This window comes from Anabrus simplex, chromosome 3 (assembly GCF_040414725.1).
Source record: "Anabrus simplex isolate iqAnaSimp1 chromosome 3, ASM4041472v1, whole genome shotgun sequence".
In the NCBI taxonomy this organism is placed as follows: domain Eukaryota; kingdom Metazoa; phylum Arthropoda; class Insecta; order Orthoptera; family Tettigoniidae; genus Anabrus; species Anabrus simplex.
In genome coordinates this window covers 68,865,046-68,885,844 of record NC_090267.1, presented here as the reverse complement: position 1 = coordinate 68,885,844, position 20,799 = coordinate 68,865,046, and the positions used below count along the sequence as shown (strand labels likewise).

The window sequence follows — 20,799 nt, the reverse complement described above, 5'->3', positions numbered from 1 at the left end:
CTGTTATCATAGGTAAATTTTAATACTTCTTTAGTATTAGTCACCTTTTCTATCTGGACATTATCCTTGTAACCAACAATCTTTACATACTGCTGATTGAATACTTCTGCCTTTTGAAGATCCTCACATACACACTCCCCTTGTTCATTAATGATTCCTGGAATATCCTTCTTGGAACCTGTTTCTGCCTTAAAGTACCTCTACATACCATTCCATTTTTCACTAAAATTTGTATGACCGCCCAATATGCTTGCCATCATGTTATCCTTAGTTGACTTCTTTGCTAGATTCAGTTTCCTAGTATCCATGTTACCTTTAAACAACCGTATGCTTAAGTCCAATATTTCATTTGAAGAAGTAAGAATGTTATGCGATGAGAGTAAGCTATATGTCTTCTGTGCAGTATAAATGTCATTAACATAAATGTGAACCAAACAATTGTTTCATGTGGTGATTTTCTCCATGATATTCACCGTTTCCCTTCTCAATTTCATTCCTTCACCACTGTATAGCCATCAAGTACTACTTCTCAATGCACACGCAACTGAAAAAAAAAAAAAAAAAAAAAAAAGCAGAATTGTGGGGGAAAAAGAATATCTCATCAAACTGTTGAAATTGTAATTCAATTTTATTTTATTAAAAAAAACATTTCTTTGAATAACAGAGGAAGTGATTTAAGTACAAAATAATTAGATAGTTGGATGCATACATTTTTGACAATGATAAATTGCACAAAACTGACAAGAGAGGCAAAGAATATATTTTAATGACTTTGTTTGCTGTATTTACATATTATACAAATATGCACAAGTACACACACATATAAAAACATATATTACATAAAACATTCACAATCAGAGTTTCACAGAATGAAGATAAACCTTGAAACAAGCACAGAATGTAGCCACCTCATTTCCTACTTCACTTTCTCATGACTTGTCTGATACAACAATTTCAATGCCAGGGACACAGATATCTCTCATTCACATACTTACTGAAGGGTATTAGTAATATCACAGGGGAGGACAGCATTTACATCATTTAACATATAGATAATATTGTCACTACATCATCAAACTTCCTGCTTTCCATTTCACATTCACGTTTTGTTAAGGAAATTCAAGTCCTGGAATTGTAATCATGAATAATAACGCTGAGTTCTAGGAACAGTCCCATACGATAAAATCATCACACAGTCTAGCTTTACTTGGAAAGAATTTGTATACATACAGAACATTTCAAGCAAATTTCAGAGATACATTAACCAAACAACAGTACGTGTGCTATGACCAACGAGGAAATAAAGTCCTCTGATTAAAGATGCAAGCCACAACATTTTAAAAGTTGAGAAATACTTCCTGTAATCATGTTACATGGAACACACAAAATCATCTGCAAGATGAGCACTTCACTGTTAGTTTCCAATGCTAGACTCAGCATATTATATAGATATAAACTAGCATATATCTCCTACAAGTAGAGACTCTGCTTAATTCATTACAGTGCATACAACCTGCTTTGAGAGTTCTTGACTGCAGAAGGCAACATATCCATGGGGACCACTGTGTGTCACAAAGAAACTGTCCACAGGTGATGTGTTCATTTCTGTGAAAACTAAGCATTCCGGAGGAGAAAGACGTGGGTAGTCCCACTACGAGCTACTTGAACAGTTCAACTGATGATAGGGTTATCACATATTCAATAGGAGAGGAATTAAATGTCAGTCACAGTAAAGACATTGTTGCATGTGCATATAAAGATCACTGAATTGACCTTTCACTATAGCATTTGTTATGGTGTCAGAATAAACTGATTCTCGTTTCCAGGACAGTGACAGGAGATGAAAATCTAAGTCATCTCTCTGAAACAGAAAGGAAACACAGCAGCAACCATCATCTCCACTAACAATCATAGCTGTGCCGTAACAATACTTCTTTATGAAAGGCGTTTGATACTCATCAAATTTCTCTAGCAAAAATGTACTGTAAACAGTGTTGGACAACTGTATATAGTCATAAAGAGCAAATAGCCAGGAATGTGGACATTTGCAATTGTGCTGTTACACAATAATGTACAAACTCTCACAAAACAACTTCTCCTCTCCTATGAGGTCCTAGAACATCCCCCTTACATTGATTTCTACTTCTGTGATTATCTCAAGAAATACCTCAAAGGTCAATACTCTTGCTCTGAAGTTAAAGAGAGGACTTGTATGACAGACTGTCACCTCTCCCAGCTAGAGACTTCTAGCAATGCCAAGAGGGATCACTGACTACAGGCTTACAACTATTAACTGTTTCACAGCTACGATCCAGTTTACTCTATCTGTGCTAAATGGTTCTCCAAAGCTGCAGTCGAGTTAACTTGATATGAAAGCTGTGCTCACAGGGCTGCTGTCAAATAAACATTTTCTTGAAAAAAGCTTATATGCTGTAGCGATCTGTTCACTGCATTTTCAGCTACTGAGTGGCTTTGATTATGTTTAGACAGTTAATTTATCTTAGTTACCCAGATGTAAACAACTTTGCTCTGGCTTCCACGTGCAACCATAGTATGTGCCCAAGGAAAATCTTTCTGTTTTGGAAGAGTATTTCGGATATAGATTTCGATTCTGGTGAAAGTGATCAGGAAGATGTTGAAATGTGGGTAAGTGACAGCGATGATTTAAGAGCCACAGGGTAGGAAGATGATGATGATGATGATGCTTGTTGTTTAAAGGGGTCTAACATCTAGGGCATCGGCCCCCAGGTTAGGAAGAAAAGTGGTTGTGAAGTTGATACATCTATTGCATGGTCTGGTGGTGTACTAGACCAGGCGTTAAACCCCAGGTATGTTGAATACTAATTTGACTCCAAAACCCCCCAGAACTAGAGTTTTGTCAACTTAAGTGAACAAGAACATTTTAAAGAAACTAATAGATTTCATAAACAGGCAGTTGAGGGTAGGACAAAATCAGCACTGGGGGCTGATCTTCGAATCCAGCAGTGTAAAGGTTAACTGCAACTCTTCTCACCTTCTAAACCTTCAGCCTATTTTGTGATAGCAAGTAAACCCACATATTATTTGAAAAACAAACAAACAAACAAACAAACATTAAAAGAGTGTCCCTAATTATGAAAATCAACAAGTTACAGTAACTTCACATATCCCCGTGTATCAGGAACAAACAAGTGTCAACAAGTGTTTATGACTTGGAGGGGCCGTGCCCGCTCTCTGGTGAAAATGGGAAGCAGAAATGACGAATATAACATGATTGATAAGGAAAGAACCTACTTATTAAAAAATGACAGTGTACGAAGGTGTGGAGATGGCGCTAGTCTGTTTGTGTTTTCATGTTTGTCCTTTTCTTCTATTTCTACTTCCTCCTCATCCTACACTGACATGTCATCGTGTTCATCCTATTTTGTGTTCCTTTTCATATACCTATCTTTATATGACTTATATCCCCACATATGTTGTGTTTCTAATGAGTCCAGAGCTAACTGCAGAACTTCTCCAAACATGCAAATGGTGCAGTTTAGATCAGAATTACAACACTAGACCGCAAACATACAAGAGAAAGAGATATAAATACCAAACACTCTCTTCACTTTACCACTGAATTTTAACACATAGCTTTGTCAAATGATAATTAATATCAATGAAATATTCTTGTGATGGCTGAAGAGTTCCTTTACCATTGTGGTATGATCGTGGCAACATTTTGTGCACACAAGTTTCTCATTGCTGTTTGAAGTTATACATATCAGTCACTTCAGCCCTAAGCTGATTGAATCCTTACGCACAGTTCACTTCAATGATACATGGATAAGCAAGGCAATATATGACACTTGAGTCTGCTTTTACTGAACCAAAAGATTAAGCTATAAAATATTTAATCATTCTTATGTTTGTATACAGAGATGCAGGAAGTTGTCAGGATAACTGAGATGTTCGCTCAACCACTGCAGTGGTGTCTCGAGAGGAGGCTCGATACCATGTGTCATCACTCGAACTACAAACAGAAACAAAGACACAATGAGTCAATTTCCTATGGTAGGATCTACAGCTCATTATATGGGATACTGTAGAGTCCTTCACATAAACTGTTTTTATTATTAGTAACAAATGGAAGGGAACAAACAAGTTACAAATCAGATAATATACAGAGCAAGTCTCTCAATGACAAAAAGCGAGGAGGTGATTAGGAAGACAACAAAGCCACGATGTACAATCCAAGTCACTACCATTTTTGTACACTAAATGTATGCTGCTAAGACAGCAGTTGCACATCTGATGACACCAGAGCAACTGTCAGTCCTTAATGACATTCATAACATACAGAATGTAAGCAAAAGCTTGAATAGTGGGAGTGCATGAGACATTTCGTACTGCACTCTGTGTGCAGATTGTTGATGAGTACACCTTGTGTCCCAGGGTCTATGCTGGGCTCAGTAAGAAATGACATCACAAAAGTTCCTTGAAGTAACTTCCACTAGCATGCATGCAAGCTTCACAGCCCTTGCTAGAGGCAGCGCAACATGATGAGTGTTCTCCTCCAACTCTGTTAACAAACAAGAGTAGTAGTTCTTTTGACCATAATTCTTGGCTTACTATCCTCCTTACTATCACCCCAGTCAGCTCCCTATGTTTTGCCATAGAAGAGTCTCATATTGTACAGAAAGGCAAGAGCATGAAAAGGAACACATCTATATAGACCTATATAAAATAAGAGTTTTGTCTCTACAATGCACAGAATTTTAAAAATAATGGTATTTCTGTACTGTTCATGTTGACAGATAGGAGGAAACACAATTTTTAATTTTCTGTCATCTCTGTCTGTCTGTACATATCGTCGTTGCCGGGACAAAACCTCCTATGTGAAATATTTTAGCTTAGAACTTTGGCCGGTAAGGTTCTGTCATCTAAGGTGCAATATTGTGTGACAATTGTCAAGGTATTCTCGACCTTCATAATGTATGTGCTGCGGGTCAGTATATCTCCAAAAATATTAACACATAGGAGGTTTCGTCCCGGCAACGACGATATGTATGTACATCACAAGAAAATCGCCGAACAGAATTCCTTGAAAATTGGTATGTAAAGCCTGGCAATAAAGCACAACAATCTAAGCTATAAATAATTTTATTCATGCGGGGTGAAATGGTAGTTCAGGAGAAGGCCTAAAATTAAATTTCACATATCTATGCTATTAGTGGTCTTATCGATAAATACTACTTCAAAAGTTATAGGAAATACAATTTCTGATCATTTATGTATTATACAGTTTTACTGTACAGGCTGTAATAATGAGATATCCATGAATTTTGACTTGTGTTGCTTAGTCCACATCACACCAAGCCACGAGAAAATGGCTGAAGAGAATTGAATAAAAATCAAGATGTAAAGTCTGGGAATAGGGCACTACAATGTAGGCAATAATTTTTCTTCACAGTGGGTGAAGTGATAGTTTCGGGGAAGGCCTAAAATTTAATTCTATATCATCTCTGTTATTGGTGGTCTTATCAATAAATACTACCAAACAAAAGTATGTTATTTATGTGTTATCCTGTTTTACTGTACCAGCTATGATAACAGAGATAATCGTGAATTTAGACTTTTGTTGCTTAGTCCATATCAATGCTGAGCATCACTAACATGGAAATATAGTTCAAACGTGTGGTGGTTTTTTCATGACTGCCTTACAGTGGAAAACTACATCGTCAACAGCCCATATCGACAATGACTTATCAAAATGAGAAAACGAAGGAACGATCACTTTAAGAATAAGACAAGAGGAAGGCATGGAAGGAGGAAGAAGACTCCCTTTACACTGGATGTCCTAATATCACAGAAGTGGGAGAAAACTAAATGTGAAGGCCTACAATATCGAAAGCCCATCATCAACAACATTACATCGACTACGTTTTGTCATAATGTGCTTTGTCTCTTCTACAGCTGCTCATCTCCGCCAGGTGGTGGCATGCCATTCCTCTGGTTCATACATGTGCTGATAACTACTGGTATGTGACACACGGGTTCATCACAGTATTCCAGCTATTCGATCCCAGCATAGAAATTAGGAGATCAGGAAGCATTGAATTGTATGAATGCAGGCTGAAGAAGAAAAGTGGATGCACCCCTTGGCCTGTGCTGACCTGTTGTTGGAGGGGTTGACTGTGAACTGCACATCCATCGATATACGAAGAATAAGCAATAGCAGTAAAGGATGTTCCCTCGCAAAATAATAGCCCTGTGTTATGTTAATTTAGTAATATCACATTAACATCAAAATAAGAGTGTGTACAGAGCCTAAATACAGAACACATTTTCCAATAAACATAAACAAAAGGACTCTATAATTGATTTTATATGAGCAAGTGTTAAATACCTATTCATAAACAAGGAACTTTTTCACAATATATTATTAATTCATCAGCTTCAATAGGTTTTAGGTTTCTGAGAACAATACTAGACCAACGACAATATCAAAAAGACCGACACATTTTCCATAGATGTGAATGTGAGAACATATCCTTTAATTAGGGAAAATATTTTCACAACATGATGAACAATAAATTGCAGGAAACATGTTATCACACATCAGTGATTAACATTTCTGTCAAGTAGCCTATTCGGTGTTTATGATGAAACAGAATTTTAGTGAAGTGTAAATTTTTAAAGAATTTTAAAAATTATGTTTTTTGTATGTATGTGTGCTATTTATAAGCTTTTATGTTTGTGTCTGGTCCTAAATAGGGACCGAAACTAGTTCTGAAATAATAAAACAGGCTACTTAATACAACTGATATACTGCTGATTAGGTGGAACATCCTTTAAGGGACCTTCATTGAAATCTCTAGCAGGGCTTAGGGAACTAATTCACAGAGTTGTTAATTAAACTCACTTTGTTACCAGTGATTTAAAAAAAAAACAGTTTACTCTTTAAAGCTGAGTAGAAAGACAAGTCAGTGACATCGCCAACTATCAGTCTGCCAACAAAGGGTACGTTATGCCACTTTATTTACATTTTTATTATGTATTAGTATTATACTATTTGTAATGTTTGCATAATGCATCACAATATAATAATATAATTTTTAAGGTTTTATGAATCTTTAATCTGTTATTGTTTCATTATCTCCGTTTGAAACTGCCTGCACTATACTGTCAATATTGAACAATACTATTGGTGTCAATATTTTAGACTTGAAAATATATATCAAATGAGGTATCAAAACGTATCCTTGGTTTTATAGTTTATGCCTTGTGAGTGCTGGGGCTCAAATGCTGTGAAAATGTCAATGTGATGTATTTCTAAAATATAAGGATTACAATTTTATTTCAAAAATTAAATTATGAAAAAGTAATGAATAGAAGTAAAAATTAAAGTAGAAGTCCGTTATAGCGAGAATTCATAACAGCGAAAAATCTACTTGCTATAGCAGATTTTCGTTATATCCGATTTTTGTATAAAAGTCGGAAAAACTCCCATATACAGTACATTAAAATCGATATGAAACAGCAATCAGTGTGTTTAAAACTTGCGTTTCCGTGGATGATGTCCACACTACGGCTTACTTGATTGTTTTTTTCGAAATCCGATACTAGGTGAAAGTGTATGTTTAATTTCATTCTGAAAAAAATATAATACCTTATTTCTCCAAATCCAAGACAACCCCCACTTTTTGCTTCAAAAAATTTAAATCAGGCTTAGAAAGTCCTTTGTAAAATTGTATGAATGCCTTTGATGTACAGTATGCATTTTTAGAGTATATTCAAACATTAACTTTCGTTATGCTGTTTGTTTTTTTTTTTTTTACGGCTACACAATTATTCTTTATTTCAACGGGTTTAATGACTGTTAACTTAAAATTGGCATCATCATCATCATCATACTGAAGAGAATCCGTTGAAACTTTGCCGGCAATACCTATTCCATGCATCTCTACAATACGACGATCCATCAGGAAAATATTCTTGCTGTCTATAAAACTGTAACTCTTACTCAGCGTCAGATATAACCGGCTACCTCTACACGCATGTCTTGCTTGCCGGGTTTGGCCAGCTTCAGCGGCTAGCAATGTAATAGGCCTAATCACAGACGTTGAAAGTCAATGAATGAATTTATTGCGCCATGGTATGCCCATAACATGCTTACAATATTGTGATTTTTTATTCCACCTTTTCAATACAATTGGTTTTATGTTGTTAGATCATAATGCTACAACACTGTTTTATAGGGACAGGTTTCACTTGAATTTCAAGCATCCTCAGCCTATATAATCATCTCAAGGTTAAGACCTGTCGTATTTGATTTGTTTTGACAAATTTGTCCTTAATTATAATTCTAACAATATGAATGACTATACTAAAATTGGAATAACTGTTAATTCTAAAGATATTGACATCCAAAAGACAGTGTCTTCAAATGTTGAAAATTTGGCTAAAATTGTTTTCTCAAAGTTCTAGTTTATTAAAAACAATTGTAATTTGACTTCTATGTTAAAATTTGAGTCGTAATTATAGTTAAAACTTATTGGTGTCTTAAGATTAAGATCTTGGATCCGTTGGAATTCAGCTTCACGTTTTAATTTTGAGGCTTGCTACTGTAATTTAATAGTTTTGGACAGTAAAATGTTGAATTAGTTAGTTTCATCGAACTAGTCTTGTTTTTACTATCAGATTTTCCGTTGGTAGTAGTTTGTATTTATGAGGTTTTTAGTCAAAAGGGACGTCAATCCAAAATCTTGAGGAGTTGATTTGTTTCTTTCATAATATTTGAATGATGGTGCGTCCCTTTGACTGCTACTACGAAAGCTTGTGGACTTTGTCGCACCATCATTCAAATATTATGAAAGAAACAAATCAACTCCTCAAGATTTTGGATTGACATCCCTTTTGACTAAAAACCTCATAAATAAAAACTACTACCAACGGAAAATCTGATCATAAAAACAAGACTAGTTCAATGAAACTAACTAATTCAATATTTTACTGTCCAAAACTATTAAATTACAGTAGCAAGCCTCAAAATTAAAACATGAAGCTGAATTCCAATGGATCCAAGATCTTAATCTTAAGACACCAATAAGTTTTAACTATAATTACGACTCAAATTTTAACATAGAAGTCAAATTACAATTGTTTTTAATAAACTAGAACTTTTGAGAAAACAATTTTAGCCAAATTTTCAACATTTGAAGACTGTGTTTTGGATGTCAATATCTTTAGAATTAACGGTTATTCCAATTTTAGTATAGTCATTCATATTGTTAAACTATTGATGTGTTCATAAATTCCTATGTTTATAAATTTTATTACTTTATTGTTAGAATTATAATTAAGCACAAATTTGTCAAAACAAATCAAGTAGGACAGGTCTTAACCGTGAGATGATTACAGTATATAGGCTGAGGATGCTTGAAATTCAAGCGAAACATGTCCCTATAAAACAGTGTTGTAGCATTATGATCTAACAACATAAAACCAATTGTATTGAAAAGGTGGAATAAAAAATCACAATATTGTAAGCATATTATAGCAAATTCAATATGGGTCTAATCATGAGATTAGTTACATGTAAAGTGGTATGCCCATTCCGCTCTTGCGTTTTTCGTGCACATATCTCACAATTTCACCTTCGACTTCTTTACAGCGTCCTTGCTGCATTTTTTAGCTATCTTTATCTTCACGCTAATGCCAAATTTTGGCTTTAGTTAGGCCTATGCCATATTTTCTTGTGGCTGCACAATTATTCTAGATTTCCGAGTGTTTAATAACCATTAACTGAAAATTGGCATTACAATATTGACGAGATCTCTCTTCACTATTTTTCAAGATCCAGTGACGTTACACAGAGGCACTGTACAACAGTTGCCGCGGCTAGCAATGTATAATAAAGAGGCGGTCGGTTATTGTCAACGAGTTTTGTGTCTGCGCGGAGGGGGTGTGTGTGTGTGTGTGTGTGTGTGTGTGAAAAAAGAAGCAGCATGGTTACTGCAGTAGTTGCCAGTGGTGTTAATTACTGTTAGGCCGCGAATGCAAGACAACCCTTGATTTTGCGCATGCGATTCTGAGAAAAAGCATCGTTTTGGATTCGGAGAAATACGGTATCGCTCCCGAGGCTTCTGTGGCAAACATTTCAGTTTTCTTCTTCAAACGGTGTCACTAACCTAACTGTATATGTATCGTGAAAACATATTTCAAACGTATGTTGAAAAATTATAACCTTCTCGCTAAAAATTTACATGGAAATAGCCTTTCCGAAATTTAACTAGATGCGAGAAAGTATGAACTATCCTCTGAAATCAATGATGTACTCTGCCATATCTTGAGGTGTATCACATTCTTACTTAATTTCAGTATATAAAATTAAGAGATTGTTTACTTCAGCCTTTATTTTTAACGAGTTAACAACTGCTATTGGCCACGTTATTTACGCATTTATTACAAAGGCGTGTTATTCTCTTTCATTTCAAATTTTCTTTAGAGAACAACAGTCGACGGATATTACTAATCGACTCAAATATCGCTTTTGAATGTCGACGAGGGAGCTCGCATATGCACACAACGAGAAAACTATACCGTATCGAAGATAATCGATCTTCAAACAGAGTCACCTATCTTAACTTAATCGTACTATACGTATGATGAAAACTTACTTCAAGCACTAGTAGAGAAATGATAAGCTTCTGGCTATAAATTTACACGATAATAGCCTTTCTGTAATTTTTTTTTTTTTTTGCTAGTTGCTTTACGTCGCACCGACACAGTTAAGTCTTATGGCGACGATGGGACAGGAAAGGGCTAGGACTGGGAAGGAAGCGGCCGTGGCCTTAATTAAGGTACAGCCCCAGCATTTGCCTGGTGTGAAAATGGGAAACCACGGAAAACCATTTTCAGGGCTGCCGACAGTGGGATTCGAACCTACTATCTCCCGAATACTGGATACTGGCCGCACTTAAGCGACTGCAGCTATCGAGCTCGGTTTTTTCTGTAATTTAACCAGACGCAAGAATATAAACTAACCTCTGAAATCTGCACTCTGCCATATCTTGAGGTGTATCCCACTCTTACTAAATTGCAGTATTTAACATTAAAATTAAGCGACTGTTTAGTCAGCCTTTACTTTTAACAAGTTAACAACTGTTATCGGACATGTTATTTACGCATTTTATTTTGAAAACATGTTCTCTTTCATTTAGAATTTTCTTTATGGAATGGCAGTCGATGGCTATTACTAATCGACTCCGACGTTGCCTTTGAATGTCGACGGGAGAACTCGCTAGTGGACATAGCGAGGAAACTACACCAAAGGTGATCGATCACACGCAATATAATCGCTGGGGTGCATAAATATCGGTAATGGAAAAATCGTGCGCGCTTAATCGTTTGTAACAACGGATGTGTCAGTGATAGGACTTTCGCTGTAACCAAAGTATAATACACAGTTTAATATAGGAATTTCGAAGGGACAGACAACAATTGCTGTTATAGCACGGTTTTCATTATATGCCGTACTCGCTATAGCAGACTTCTACTGTACTTTAAAAAAGTATTTGTTACATGTTAGTTGATTACGTTTACTCAATTTCTTTCCAACTCTGCAAAGAGATGTAGGATGTGATAATTACACAGAGGTGAAAAGATTAGCACAGAACAGAGTAGCATGGAGTGCTGTTTAAGGACAGATAATCCAAACACCACCACAAATATAAGATGATGTTTTCTACTCACTATTATGTTCGTCAGGATACACCTCTTGTATAAGGTGCTGGAGAGTCTTCTTCTGACCCTCCTCTGTAACAGGCTTCACCAATCGTTGCAGAAATGCTTCTTCTCCGCGGTAGCAACGGAAAGGGATATGTTTGAAGGAATCCTCACCACATACTTCCATTAGCTTGCGATTTACTGCCCAGAACTGATCAAATTTATCTGTTCAAGTAAAAATAATAGACATAACTAATTGTTGTTACAATAAGCTATGTTGGTAAAGCCAGCATATACAATTAAAAATTAGAGCAATCATGTAAATTACATTTGGATTACCAAGCACAGAGGGGTACATTAACTATTAATATTGTACCGGGAGGTACACCTCTACGCCGCTCATTTTAATCTTGCGCCTAAAAGAACTCCTCTTCTGGAGAAATCATGAACTTGAAACTAGACCTACTTCAACCTTTACTCAGAAGATGTCACTACAGAAATCTAATGAAATTTTGTTATTTTGAAGTTTCCTGTACTGTGTGAATTTCTACTTGTTTTGTTTGCCCTTCATCAAGAAGTCTGGACTTTTTTCAACAGGTGTCACTGCTAATAAACTATGATCATGCACCCTGGTGCGAAGTGGAAGAACTTTGATTTGAAGAAGTTTTGTATTCATAAGTTATTTTGTTTTACTAAATTATGTTCATTCATTTTTGGGTTGGCAATATTGATCTTTTCTTTCCGCCAGTTTTGAATTTCTGTAATTAATTTTCTGCCTATCACAGGCTTCTTCCTCGATTCTGAGTGTCACTTTTAAATTTGACCAATAAAACCCTGTGGGTGTGTCTTGATTATTCGTGAAAGGTCTCGAACTTTCCCCGAGGGTTTATAAACTGTGGATTTTCTCGTCTCTTGGCCATTTGATCGTCATCTAAGTGTGTGTGTGTGTGTCAAGCAGGAGGCGGGATGCACCTCTTTCATCAGGCAGCAATTCTTCAGCAAGGTAATGGCCAATTAATATCTTTATTTCTTGCTAGCTCTGCAGTTTAACCCGAGGGAGAGGTCCGAAACTTTAACTATGTAACCTACTTTTCTGAAAATGTTATTTCTGTCGGATAATGTAAAAACTTCATAAGATATTTAACTGTAAATCTGGGATAGAGAGTGATGTACCCTCTCGAGCTCCCCTTCATATTGATTTGAGGTGACTATGTTTGGTAACTGGTTTTCTTCCTTTCCGTAAAGTCTTAATTTATTCTTATATGAGTCACCTCCATAGTTTGGGAATAGCCCCTGTTTTATCGGCCTAGCGCCCCTTAGGTTTTAAGAATGCATATTTAGGAGTGCAAGTACTCGCCTCCATTCAATTTGTGTTTCAGGCCATTTTCTTAACCTGTTTCTTTCGATACGGCCAAATAGGTTGGGTACAAGATGCCCCTGTTTCAAATTGTAAATAGTGCCTTGTAAGGCCTGTGATTAGTAGATTCTCATGTAATGTTGCCTTGAGTAGGCTTGGAAACCTGAGAGCACATCTGCTCTTTTCTAGTGTTATAAAAGTGCCTCTGGGAGGCTTGATATTGTGTGTTGGGTGCAAGCGCTCCATGTATTGAGGGATTTCTGCCCTTGTATAAATTTGTGTCTTGTGTAAATTTGGAGCTAGGAGCTCAGGAATTGTAAAGTGAGGGCTTGAAGCCCAAGATCGGTTGATACCACATGTCTTGTCTTTCCTAAACTTGATTATTGCTATTGGTATCTGTTACATTGTTATTTGTTGATTTTTGAAATTCTAAAGAAACATAACCTTTGTTAAACTTTTTAAATCAATTTGTGACATTTGTAGTTAGACCCATTCACCCTGGCACCTTCTTTCACCTCTGGTGGTCCACGGGTAGCCCCGTAACAAATATGACTAACTTACATCAAATATTATAGCATTTTGAAATTATCTCATATAAACAAAACTACGTTTTTGATGATTCAAAATATCTTGCAATCTTAATGGAAAATAAAGCACAAAAGTCACATTTCTTCAGTGAAATATAAGGAGTTCTTTGGAATTTTTTTTTTCTGTTTACATGGATGTGGGTAGATTTGTCAGTTGGAGGAATTAGGACTAGAATTGTCACCGTGTATTCACCATGTGAGGGTGCAGAAGAGGATGAAGTTGATAAGTTTTATGAAGCATTGAGTGACATCATGGTCAGGGTCAACAGCAAGGATAGAATAGTGCTGATGGGTGATTTCAATTGAGAGTTGGGAATAGAACTGAAGGATACGAAAGGGTGATTGGTAAATGTGGGGAAGATATGGAAGCTAATGGGAATGGGAAGCATTTGCTGGACTTCTGTGCCAGTATGGGTTTAGCAGTTACAAATACATTCTTCAAGCATAAGGCTATTCACCGCTACACATGGGAGGCTAGAGGTACCAGATCCATAATAGACTATACCTTAACCGACTTTGAATTCAAGAAATCTTTTAGGAATGTACGAGTTTTCCAGGAATTTTTCGATGATACAGACCGCTATCTGATCTGTAGTGAACTAAGTATCTCTAGGCATAGGGTAGAGAAAGTGAAATTTGTCTGCAAATGAATAAGGGTAGAAAATCTCCAGGACGAGGAAATTAGACAGAAGTACATGTATATGATTAGTGAGAAATTTTGAACAGTCAACAGTAAGCAGGTTCAGGATATAGAAAGTGAATGGGTGGCATACAGGGATGCTGTAGTAGAAACAGCAAGGGAATGCCTAGGAACAACTGTGTGTAAAGATGGGAAAAGACGAACATCTTGGTGGTATGATGAAGTGAGAGCAGCTTGTAAACGTAAAAAGAAGGCTTATCAGAAATGGCTCCAAACAAGGGCTGAGGCAGGCAGGGATTTGTACGTAGATGAAAGAAACAGAGCGAAACAAATAATTGTTGAATCCAAAAAGAAGTCATGGGAAGATTTTGGTACTAACCTGGAAAGGCTACGTCAAGCAGCAGGGAAACCTTTCTGGACAGTAATAAAGAATCTTAGGAAGGGAGGGAAAAAAGGAAACAAACAGTGTTTTGAGTAATTCAGGTGAACTCATAATAGATCCCAGGGAATCACTGGAGAGGTGGAGGGAATATTTTGAACATCTCAATGTAAAAGGAAATCATCCTGGTGGTGTTGCGAACAGCCAAGCTCATGGGGAGGAGGAAGATGTTGGTGAAATTATGCTTGAGGAATTGGAAAGGATGGTAAATAAACTCCATTGTCATAAAGCAGCAGGAATAGATGAAATTAGACCTGAAATGGTGAAGTATAGTGGGAAGGCAGGGATGAAATGGCTTCATAGAGTAGTAAGATGAGCATGGAGTGTTGGTAAGGGACCTTCAGATTGGACAAAAGCAGTAATTGCACCTATCTATAAGCAAGGGAACAGGAAGGATTGCAACAACTATCGAGGAATCTCGTTGATTAGTATACCAGACGAAGTATTCACTGGCATCTTGGGAGGGAGGGTGCGATCAGTCGTTGAGAGGAAGTTGGATGAAAATCAGTGTGGTTTCAGACCACACAGAGGCTGTCAGGATCAGATTTTCAGTATGCGCCAGGTAACTGAAAAATGCTACAATAGGAATAGGCAGTTGTGTTTATGTTTCGTAGATCTAGAGAAAGCATACGACAGGGTACCAAGGGAAAAGATGTTCGCCATATTGGGGGACTATGGAATTAAAGGCAGATTATTAAAATCAATCAAAGGCATTTATGTTGACAATTGGGCTTCAGTGAGAATTGATGGTAGAATGAGTTCTTGGTTCAGGGTACTTACAGGGGTTAGACAAGGCTGTAATCTTTCACCTTTCCTGTTCGTAGTTTATATGGATCATCTGCTGAAAGGTATAAAATGGCAGGGAGGGAATCAGTTAGGTGGAAATATAGTAAGCAGTCTGGCCAATGCTGACTTGGTCTTAATGGCAGACTGTGCCGAAAGCCTGCAGTCTAATATCTTGGAACTTGAAAATAGGTGCATTGAGTATGGTATGAAAATTAGCCTTTCGAAGACTAAAGTCAGTAGGTAAGAAATTCAACAGAACTGAATGGCAGATTGGTGATAAAAAGCTCGAACAGGTCGATAATTTCAAGTATTTAGGTTGTGTGTTCTCCCAAGATGGCAATATTGTAAGTGAGATTGAATCAAGGTGTCGTAAAGCTAATGCAGTGAGCTCGCAGTTGCGATCAACAGTATTCTGTAAGAAGGAAGTCAGCTCCCAGACGAAACCACCTTTACATCGGTCTGTTTTCAGACCAACTTTGCTTTACGGGAGCGAAAGCTGGGTGGACTCAGGATATCGAATTCATAAGTTAGAAGTGACAGACATGAAAGTAGCAAGAATGATTGCTGGTACAAACAGGTGGGAACAATGGCAGGAGGGTACCCGGAATGAGGAGATAAAGGCTAATTTAGGAATGAACTCGATGGATGAAGCTGTACGCATAAACCGGCTTCGGTGGTGCGGTCATGCGAGGCGAATGGAGGAAGATAGGTTACCTAGGAGAATAATGGACTCTGTTATGCAGGGTAAGAGAAGTAGAGGTAGACCAAGACGATGATGGTTAGATTCAGTTTCTAACGATTTAAAGATAAGAGATATATAACTAAATGAGGTCACAACACTAGTTGCAAATCGAGGATTGTGGCGACGTTTAGTAAATTCACAGAGGCTTGCAGACTGAATGCTGAAAGGCATAATTTAGGAATGAACTCGATGGATGAAGCTGTATGCATGAACTGGTGATCATCTTTTCCCTCTGTACTCTGCCGTATGCCTTCTCTAGATATGCGAAACTGTCTGTTCCTCTCATAACATTTTTCTATTACCTGGTGCATACTGAAACATCCAACTTCCTCTCAACCACTGACTGCACCCTCCTTTCCAAAATTTTAGTGAACACCTTGCTTGGTATACTGATCATAAAAATACCTCAATAGCTGTTGCAATTTTTCCTGTTCCCTGGCTTATAGAGAGGTGCAATTACTGCTTTCGTCCCATTAAAAGTGTTACACAAATTGACAAATTAATGTACTGGTTCCACCTAGTCAATACTTATAAGTAGGGCTCGGATGTTTAAGACCTAAAAATAGTCCAAATAAGCAAGCAAATATGACCTCAAAAGTTACGAAATATGACTTCAAAAGTGACGAAATATGACGTAAAAATTACAAAATATGACTTGAAAATTATTAGTCTGAATATGGCCATTTTAAAATAAGTTATAAATCGAAACAGCAATTCCTTTGATACATATTTGTTAAGTAAATTCTTTATTCTTACTTTCATATGAATTTTCTGAATATAGGGCCTACATGTTTAGCAGTTATTCACAGTCTATTGTACTTGATCCACTTATCAAACATTTGTGAATACCTACCTATAAAGTACTAAGTTCGCTAAGATTATCAGATCAGACAACATCTGAAAAGTCAAAACATGTTTGCACCCTTCATTGGTGGTTTGAATTACGAGAAAACTAGAAATCAATCTATTTTTTAAATATTTTGGAACGTTTAAGCCCAGATTACATTAATATTACTCAAATGAAGTTTGAATTGAGCACCATGAAACAAATTAAGTAGATGTTTTTCAATACATTATGGTAGGGCGGCAGGGCAAATAGTGTTCCTTTCTACGTCACAAGACGTTATTGCTGCATATTTAAATAATATTAAATCACTACTGTGCAGTATGCACTCATCTTGAAATGTACTGGTACCTTCTCCTCTAAGAACATCATTTATCTTGGCACACACAGCGAAAACCGCCACTTCGATTGAGCCCGTTTTGAAGTTTCCATTTTACACTGCGCCAACTATTCCATATGATTGTTGTGCTGAAAGTTCAACACTTCTCACAATTGCAATACTTGCATGAATTTCTAAGCTAGCAGCTTCTAAACGAGTAAATTGCACTCAATATAATTCCAAAGTTCGACTTAATATATGCCAGACTTTCTGACAAACTGTTTGAAAACAATTCCTGTGCAATCTTGATAAAAGAGGCAGAGTATTCCACTTGCATTAACTACAGATGTGATACGGAAAAGCATTTTTGTAAATACTAGTTCTCATTCGGAAAGTTGACGATGATTTTGCACAGCTACAGCTGTCGCCAAACCGCCGAAATATGGCGGAAATGTGACGTTTCTACGAAAATAGCTCAAAATATGACCTTATGACAATAAACAGCAAAAATATGCATATATATATATATGACAAATAAAAATCACTAAATTGTGACGATAATCACCTGATTTGCACCAAAATGCAATCAGGCAAGAAAAAAAAAAAACAAAGAAAAAATAGGACTTTTCCTAAACATCCGAGCTCTACTTATAAGTTTACTTACAGTTTAAAGCTGTAAAAGCATCTTATTAAAATTACAGGATATGTTTTGGCTGTATTAGGCCATCTTCAGCTGTCTGGAATTCCCTTAAAATTAATATACTAAAAGTTACAAAACATGGATAAAATTGTCTTAATGCTTTCACGGCCCGTACTTAAAAACATGATACTGTATAAGCGTTTGGGCTTATGCTGTGACAAGAAAATAAGGTGAAATTCTTAACGTTTCGCAGGGAACTGTGCTCTTCATCCTCAGAAGAAATCTCGACTGTCCACGAGAAAGGCTTCTTAAACAATGACACTTTAAATTGGACGTTATAATAGAAGTGGAAAATGGTACGTTCAATCGCCACCAGATAGCCCCCAGGACGTGCTAACGCTAGCATTCGAAGCGGAAGCTGACTGAACCATCACATTCAATCTAAGCGGTTCACATAATGTGTTTGCGTAACACATCACATTGGCAGGTGTATGGCATAGAACAAGCCTGGAATGAAACATCTGGCGACGAGGAGCGTACAAATTTGGAAAACACAGAGACAAGAAGACAATAGTGAAGGGACAGGGAAGGGAACTACCTATGTAAATTCTTAATGACTGGCAACCAGGTATTACTTAATTGATAGCCGGTGTCCCTGTTGAAATTGTCCCCACTTTTAAATCCTAGGGTATACAAAATTCCCTGTACTTGCAGTAAGGTATACATCGGCCAAACATGCCGGTCCATTGGTACCTGTATCAAAGAACATGAACATAATATTCGTCTCAACCAACCAGACAAATTGGCCATAGCTGAGCACGCTCTATCGTCGGGTCATGATGTCATGTTCCAGGATGCTAGAGCTATTCCCACATAGACACTACAGGTCCAAGGATTATATTGGAAGCTGTGGAAATATGTAAAAATCCTAACAATTTCAACAGGGACACCGGCTATCAATTACGTAATACCTCGTTGCCAGCCATTAGGAATTTACGTAGGTAGTTCCCTTCCCTGTCCCTTCACTATTGTCATTTCATCTCGGTGTTTTCCAAATTTGAACGTTCCTCGTCGCCAGATGTTTCATTCCAGGCTTGTGTCTATGCCATATGATGTGTTACGCAAACACGTTATGTGAACCGCTTAGACTGAATGTGATGGTTCGGTCAGCTTCCGCTTCGAACGCTAGCGTTGCCATGTTCTGGGGGCCATCTGGTGGCGATTGAACGTACCATTTTCCACTTCTATTATAACGTCCAATTTAAAGTGTCATTGTTTAAGAAGCCTTTCTCGTGGACAGTCGAGACTTCTTCTGAGGACGCAGAGCACAGTTCCCTGCGAAACGTTAAGAATTTCACCTTATTTTCTTGACACGGCATAATCCCAAAAGCCTATACAGTATCATGGATAAAATTCATACTCGTATGATATCTGGTATTTATAAATTAAAACAAGTACATGTTTAATCATCATCAGATGAAGAAGTTGCTGCATGTAATGTGATGAAGTTAGAACAGTTCTATGTAAAATGATGATGATGTAATAAAAAGTTTCTTGTGTCCTTAAAATTCATTTTATGCAAAAATGTCAGTTGATTCAGTAAAACTGTCCCTTCTAAAATATTATGAGTTCGCAAATGTTGATCAAATTGATTCAATGCCAGCCAGACTACTGAGTAGGAGTCAAATGTCGTCCCGTCATGTTGAGCGATATGAAATAACAGCTGTGTTTATGTCATAAGAAAGAGGTGCAGATTAGAAATAAATAGTTAGAAATGGCTGTGGAAGTAAGGAGAAATTGAAGGATCTTACTAGGAAATTGAATCTAGCAAAGAAGTCAGCTAAGGATAACATGATGGCAAGCATAACTGGTAGTCATACACATTTTAGTGAAAAATGGAATGGTACTTTAAGGCAGAAACAGGTTCCAAGAAGGACATTCCAGAAATCCTTAATGAACAAGGGAAGTATGTATGAGAGGATCTTCAAAAGGCAGAAGTATTCAGTCAGCAGTGTGTAAAGATTGTTAGTTACAAGGATAATGTCCAGATATAGGAGGTGGCTAATACTAAAGAAGTATTAAAATGTGCCTATGATAACAGTGACATTTACAATAGAATACAAAATTTGAAAACAGGAAAGCAGCTGGAATCGATAAGATTTCTGGGGATATAGTAAAGACAATGAGTTGGGATATATACCATATCAAAAGTACTTATTTGATTATTGTTCTTGAAGGGGCTGTACCAAATGAATGGAGAGTCATAAGTCATGGCAATTTTTTTTTTCTCGCGAACAGGAGACAACACGGAAAATCTAAGATATGCATCTGGAAACGTACGGTATGTACTTGCGTATGATGCCACTAGATGATGTATGTAAACAACAGTGTGAGTCTAAGCATGCCCCCAAGTTCAGTGTGTGAGTGAGAGCGTCACAAAATGGAAGTCAATAAGCAGGAGCAACGATCGTATATTAAAATAACAGTTCTCTGCGGCAGAAATGCACGCCAATGCCATGCAGAGTTAGGGAAGCATTAGCTGTGCATGCCATGCCCTATAAAACAGTGGCGAGGTGGGTGGAGATGTTCAAACGGGGTAGAGTATCAACTGCCGATTTGCCTCGCCCAGGCCGTCCAGTGTCCATGAACAAAGATATATGGATAATGGTGATCAATCAGGTCTGTAACCAGTGGAGACCTGTCCTTTGTACGTAATCTTGTGTATTTTCTGTCTACACAATAATAAAACAATGT

At 37.1% G+C, this 20,799-nt stretch overlaps 1 protein-coding gene across 1 annotated transcript in view; it reads right to left on the bottom strand.

Moving 5' to 3' along the window:
* Positions 1–613: 613 nt before the first annotated feature.
* Positions 614–20,799, bottom strand: part of Atg5 (autophagy protein 5) — a 71,628-nt gene continuing 51,442 nt past the window's right edge. Inside the window, exons 5-6 of the mRNA XM_067142553.2 lie at positions 11,719–11,916; positions 614–3,994 (exon numbers count right to left, since the gene is read on the bottom strand). Coding sequence (XP_066998654.1) covers positions 3,885–3,994; positions 11,719–11,916 — 308 coding nt within the window. The 3' untranslated portion in view covers positions 614–3,884. The remainder of the gene's footprint in view (positions 3,995–11,718; positions 11,917–20,799) is intronic.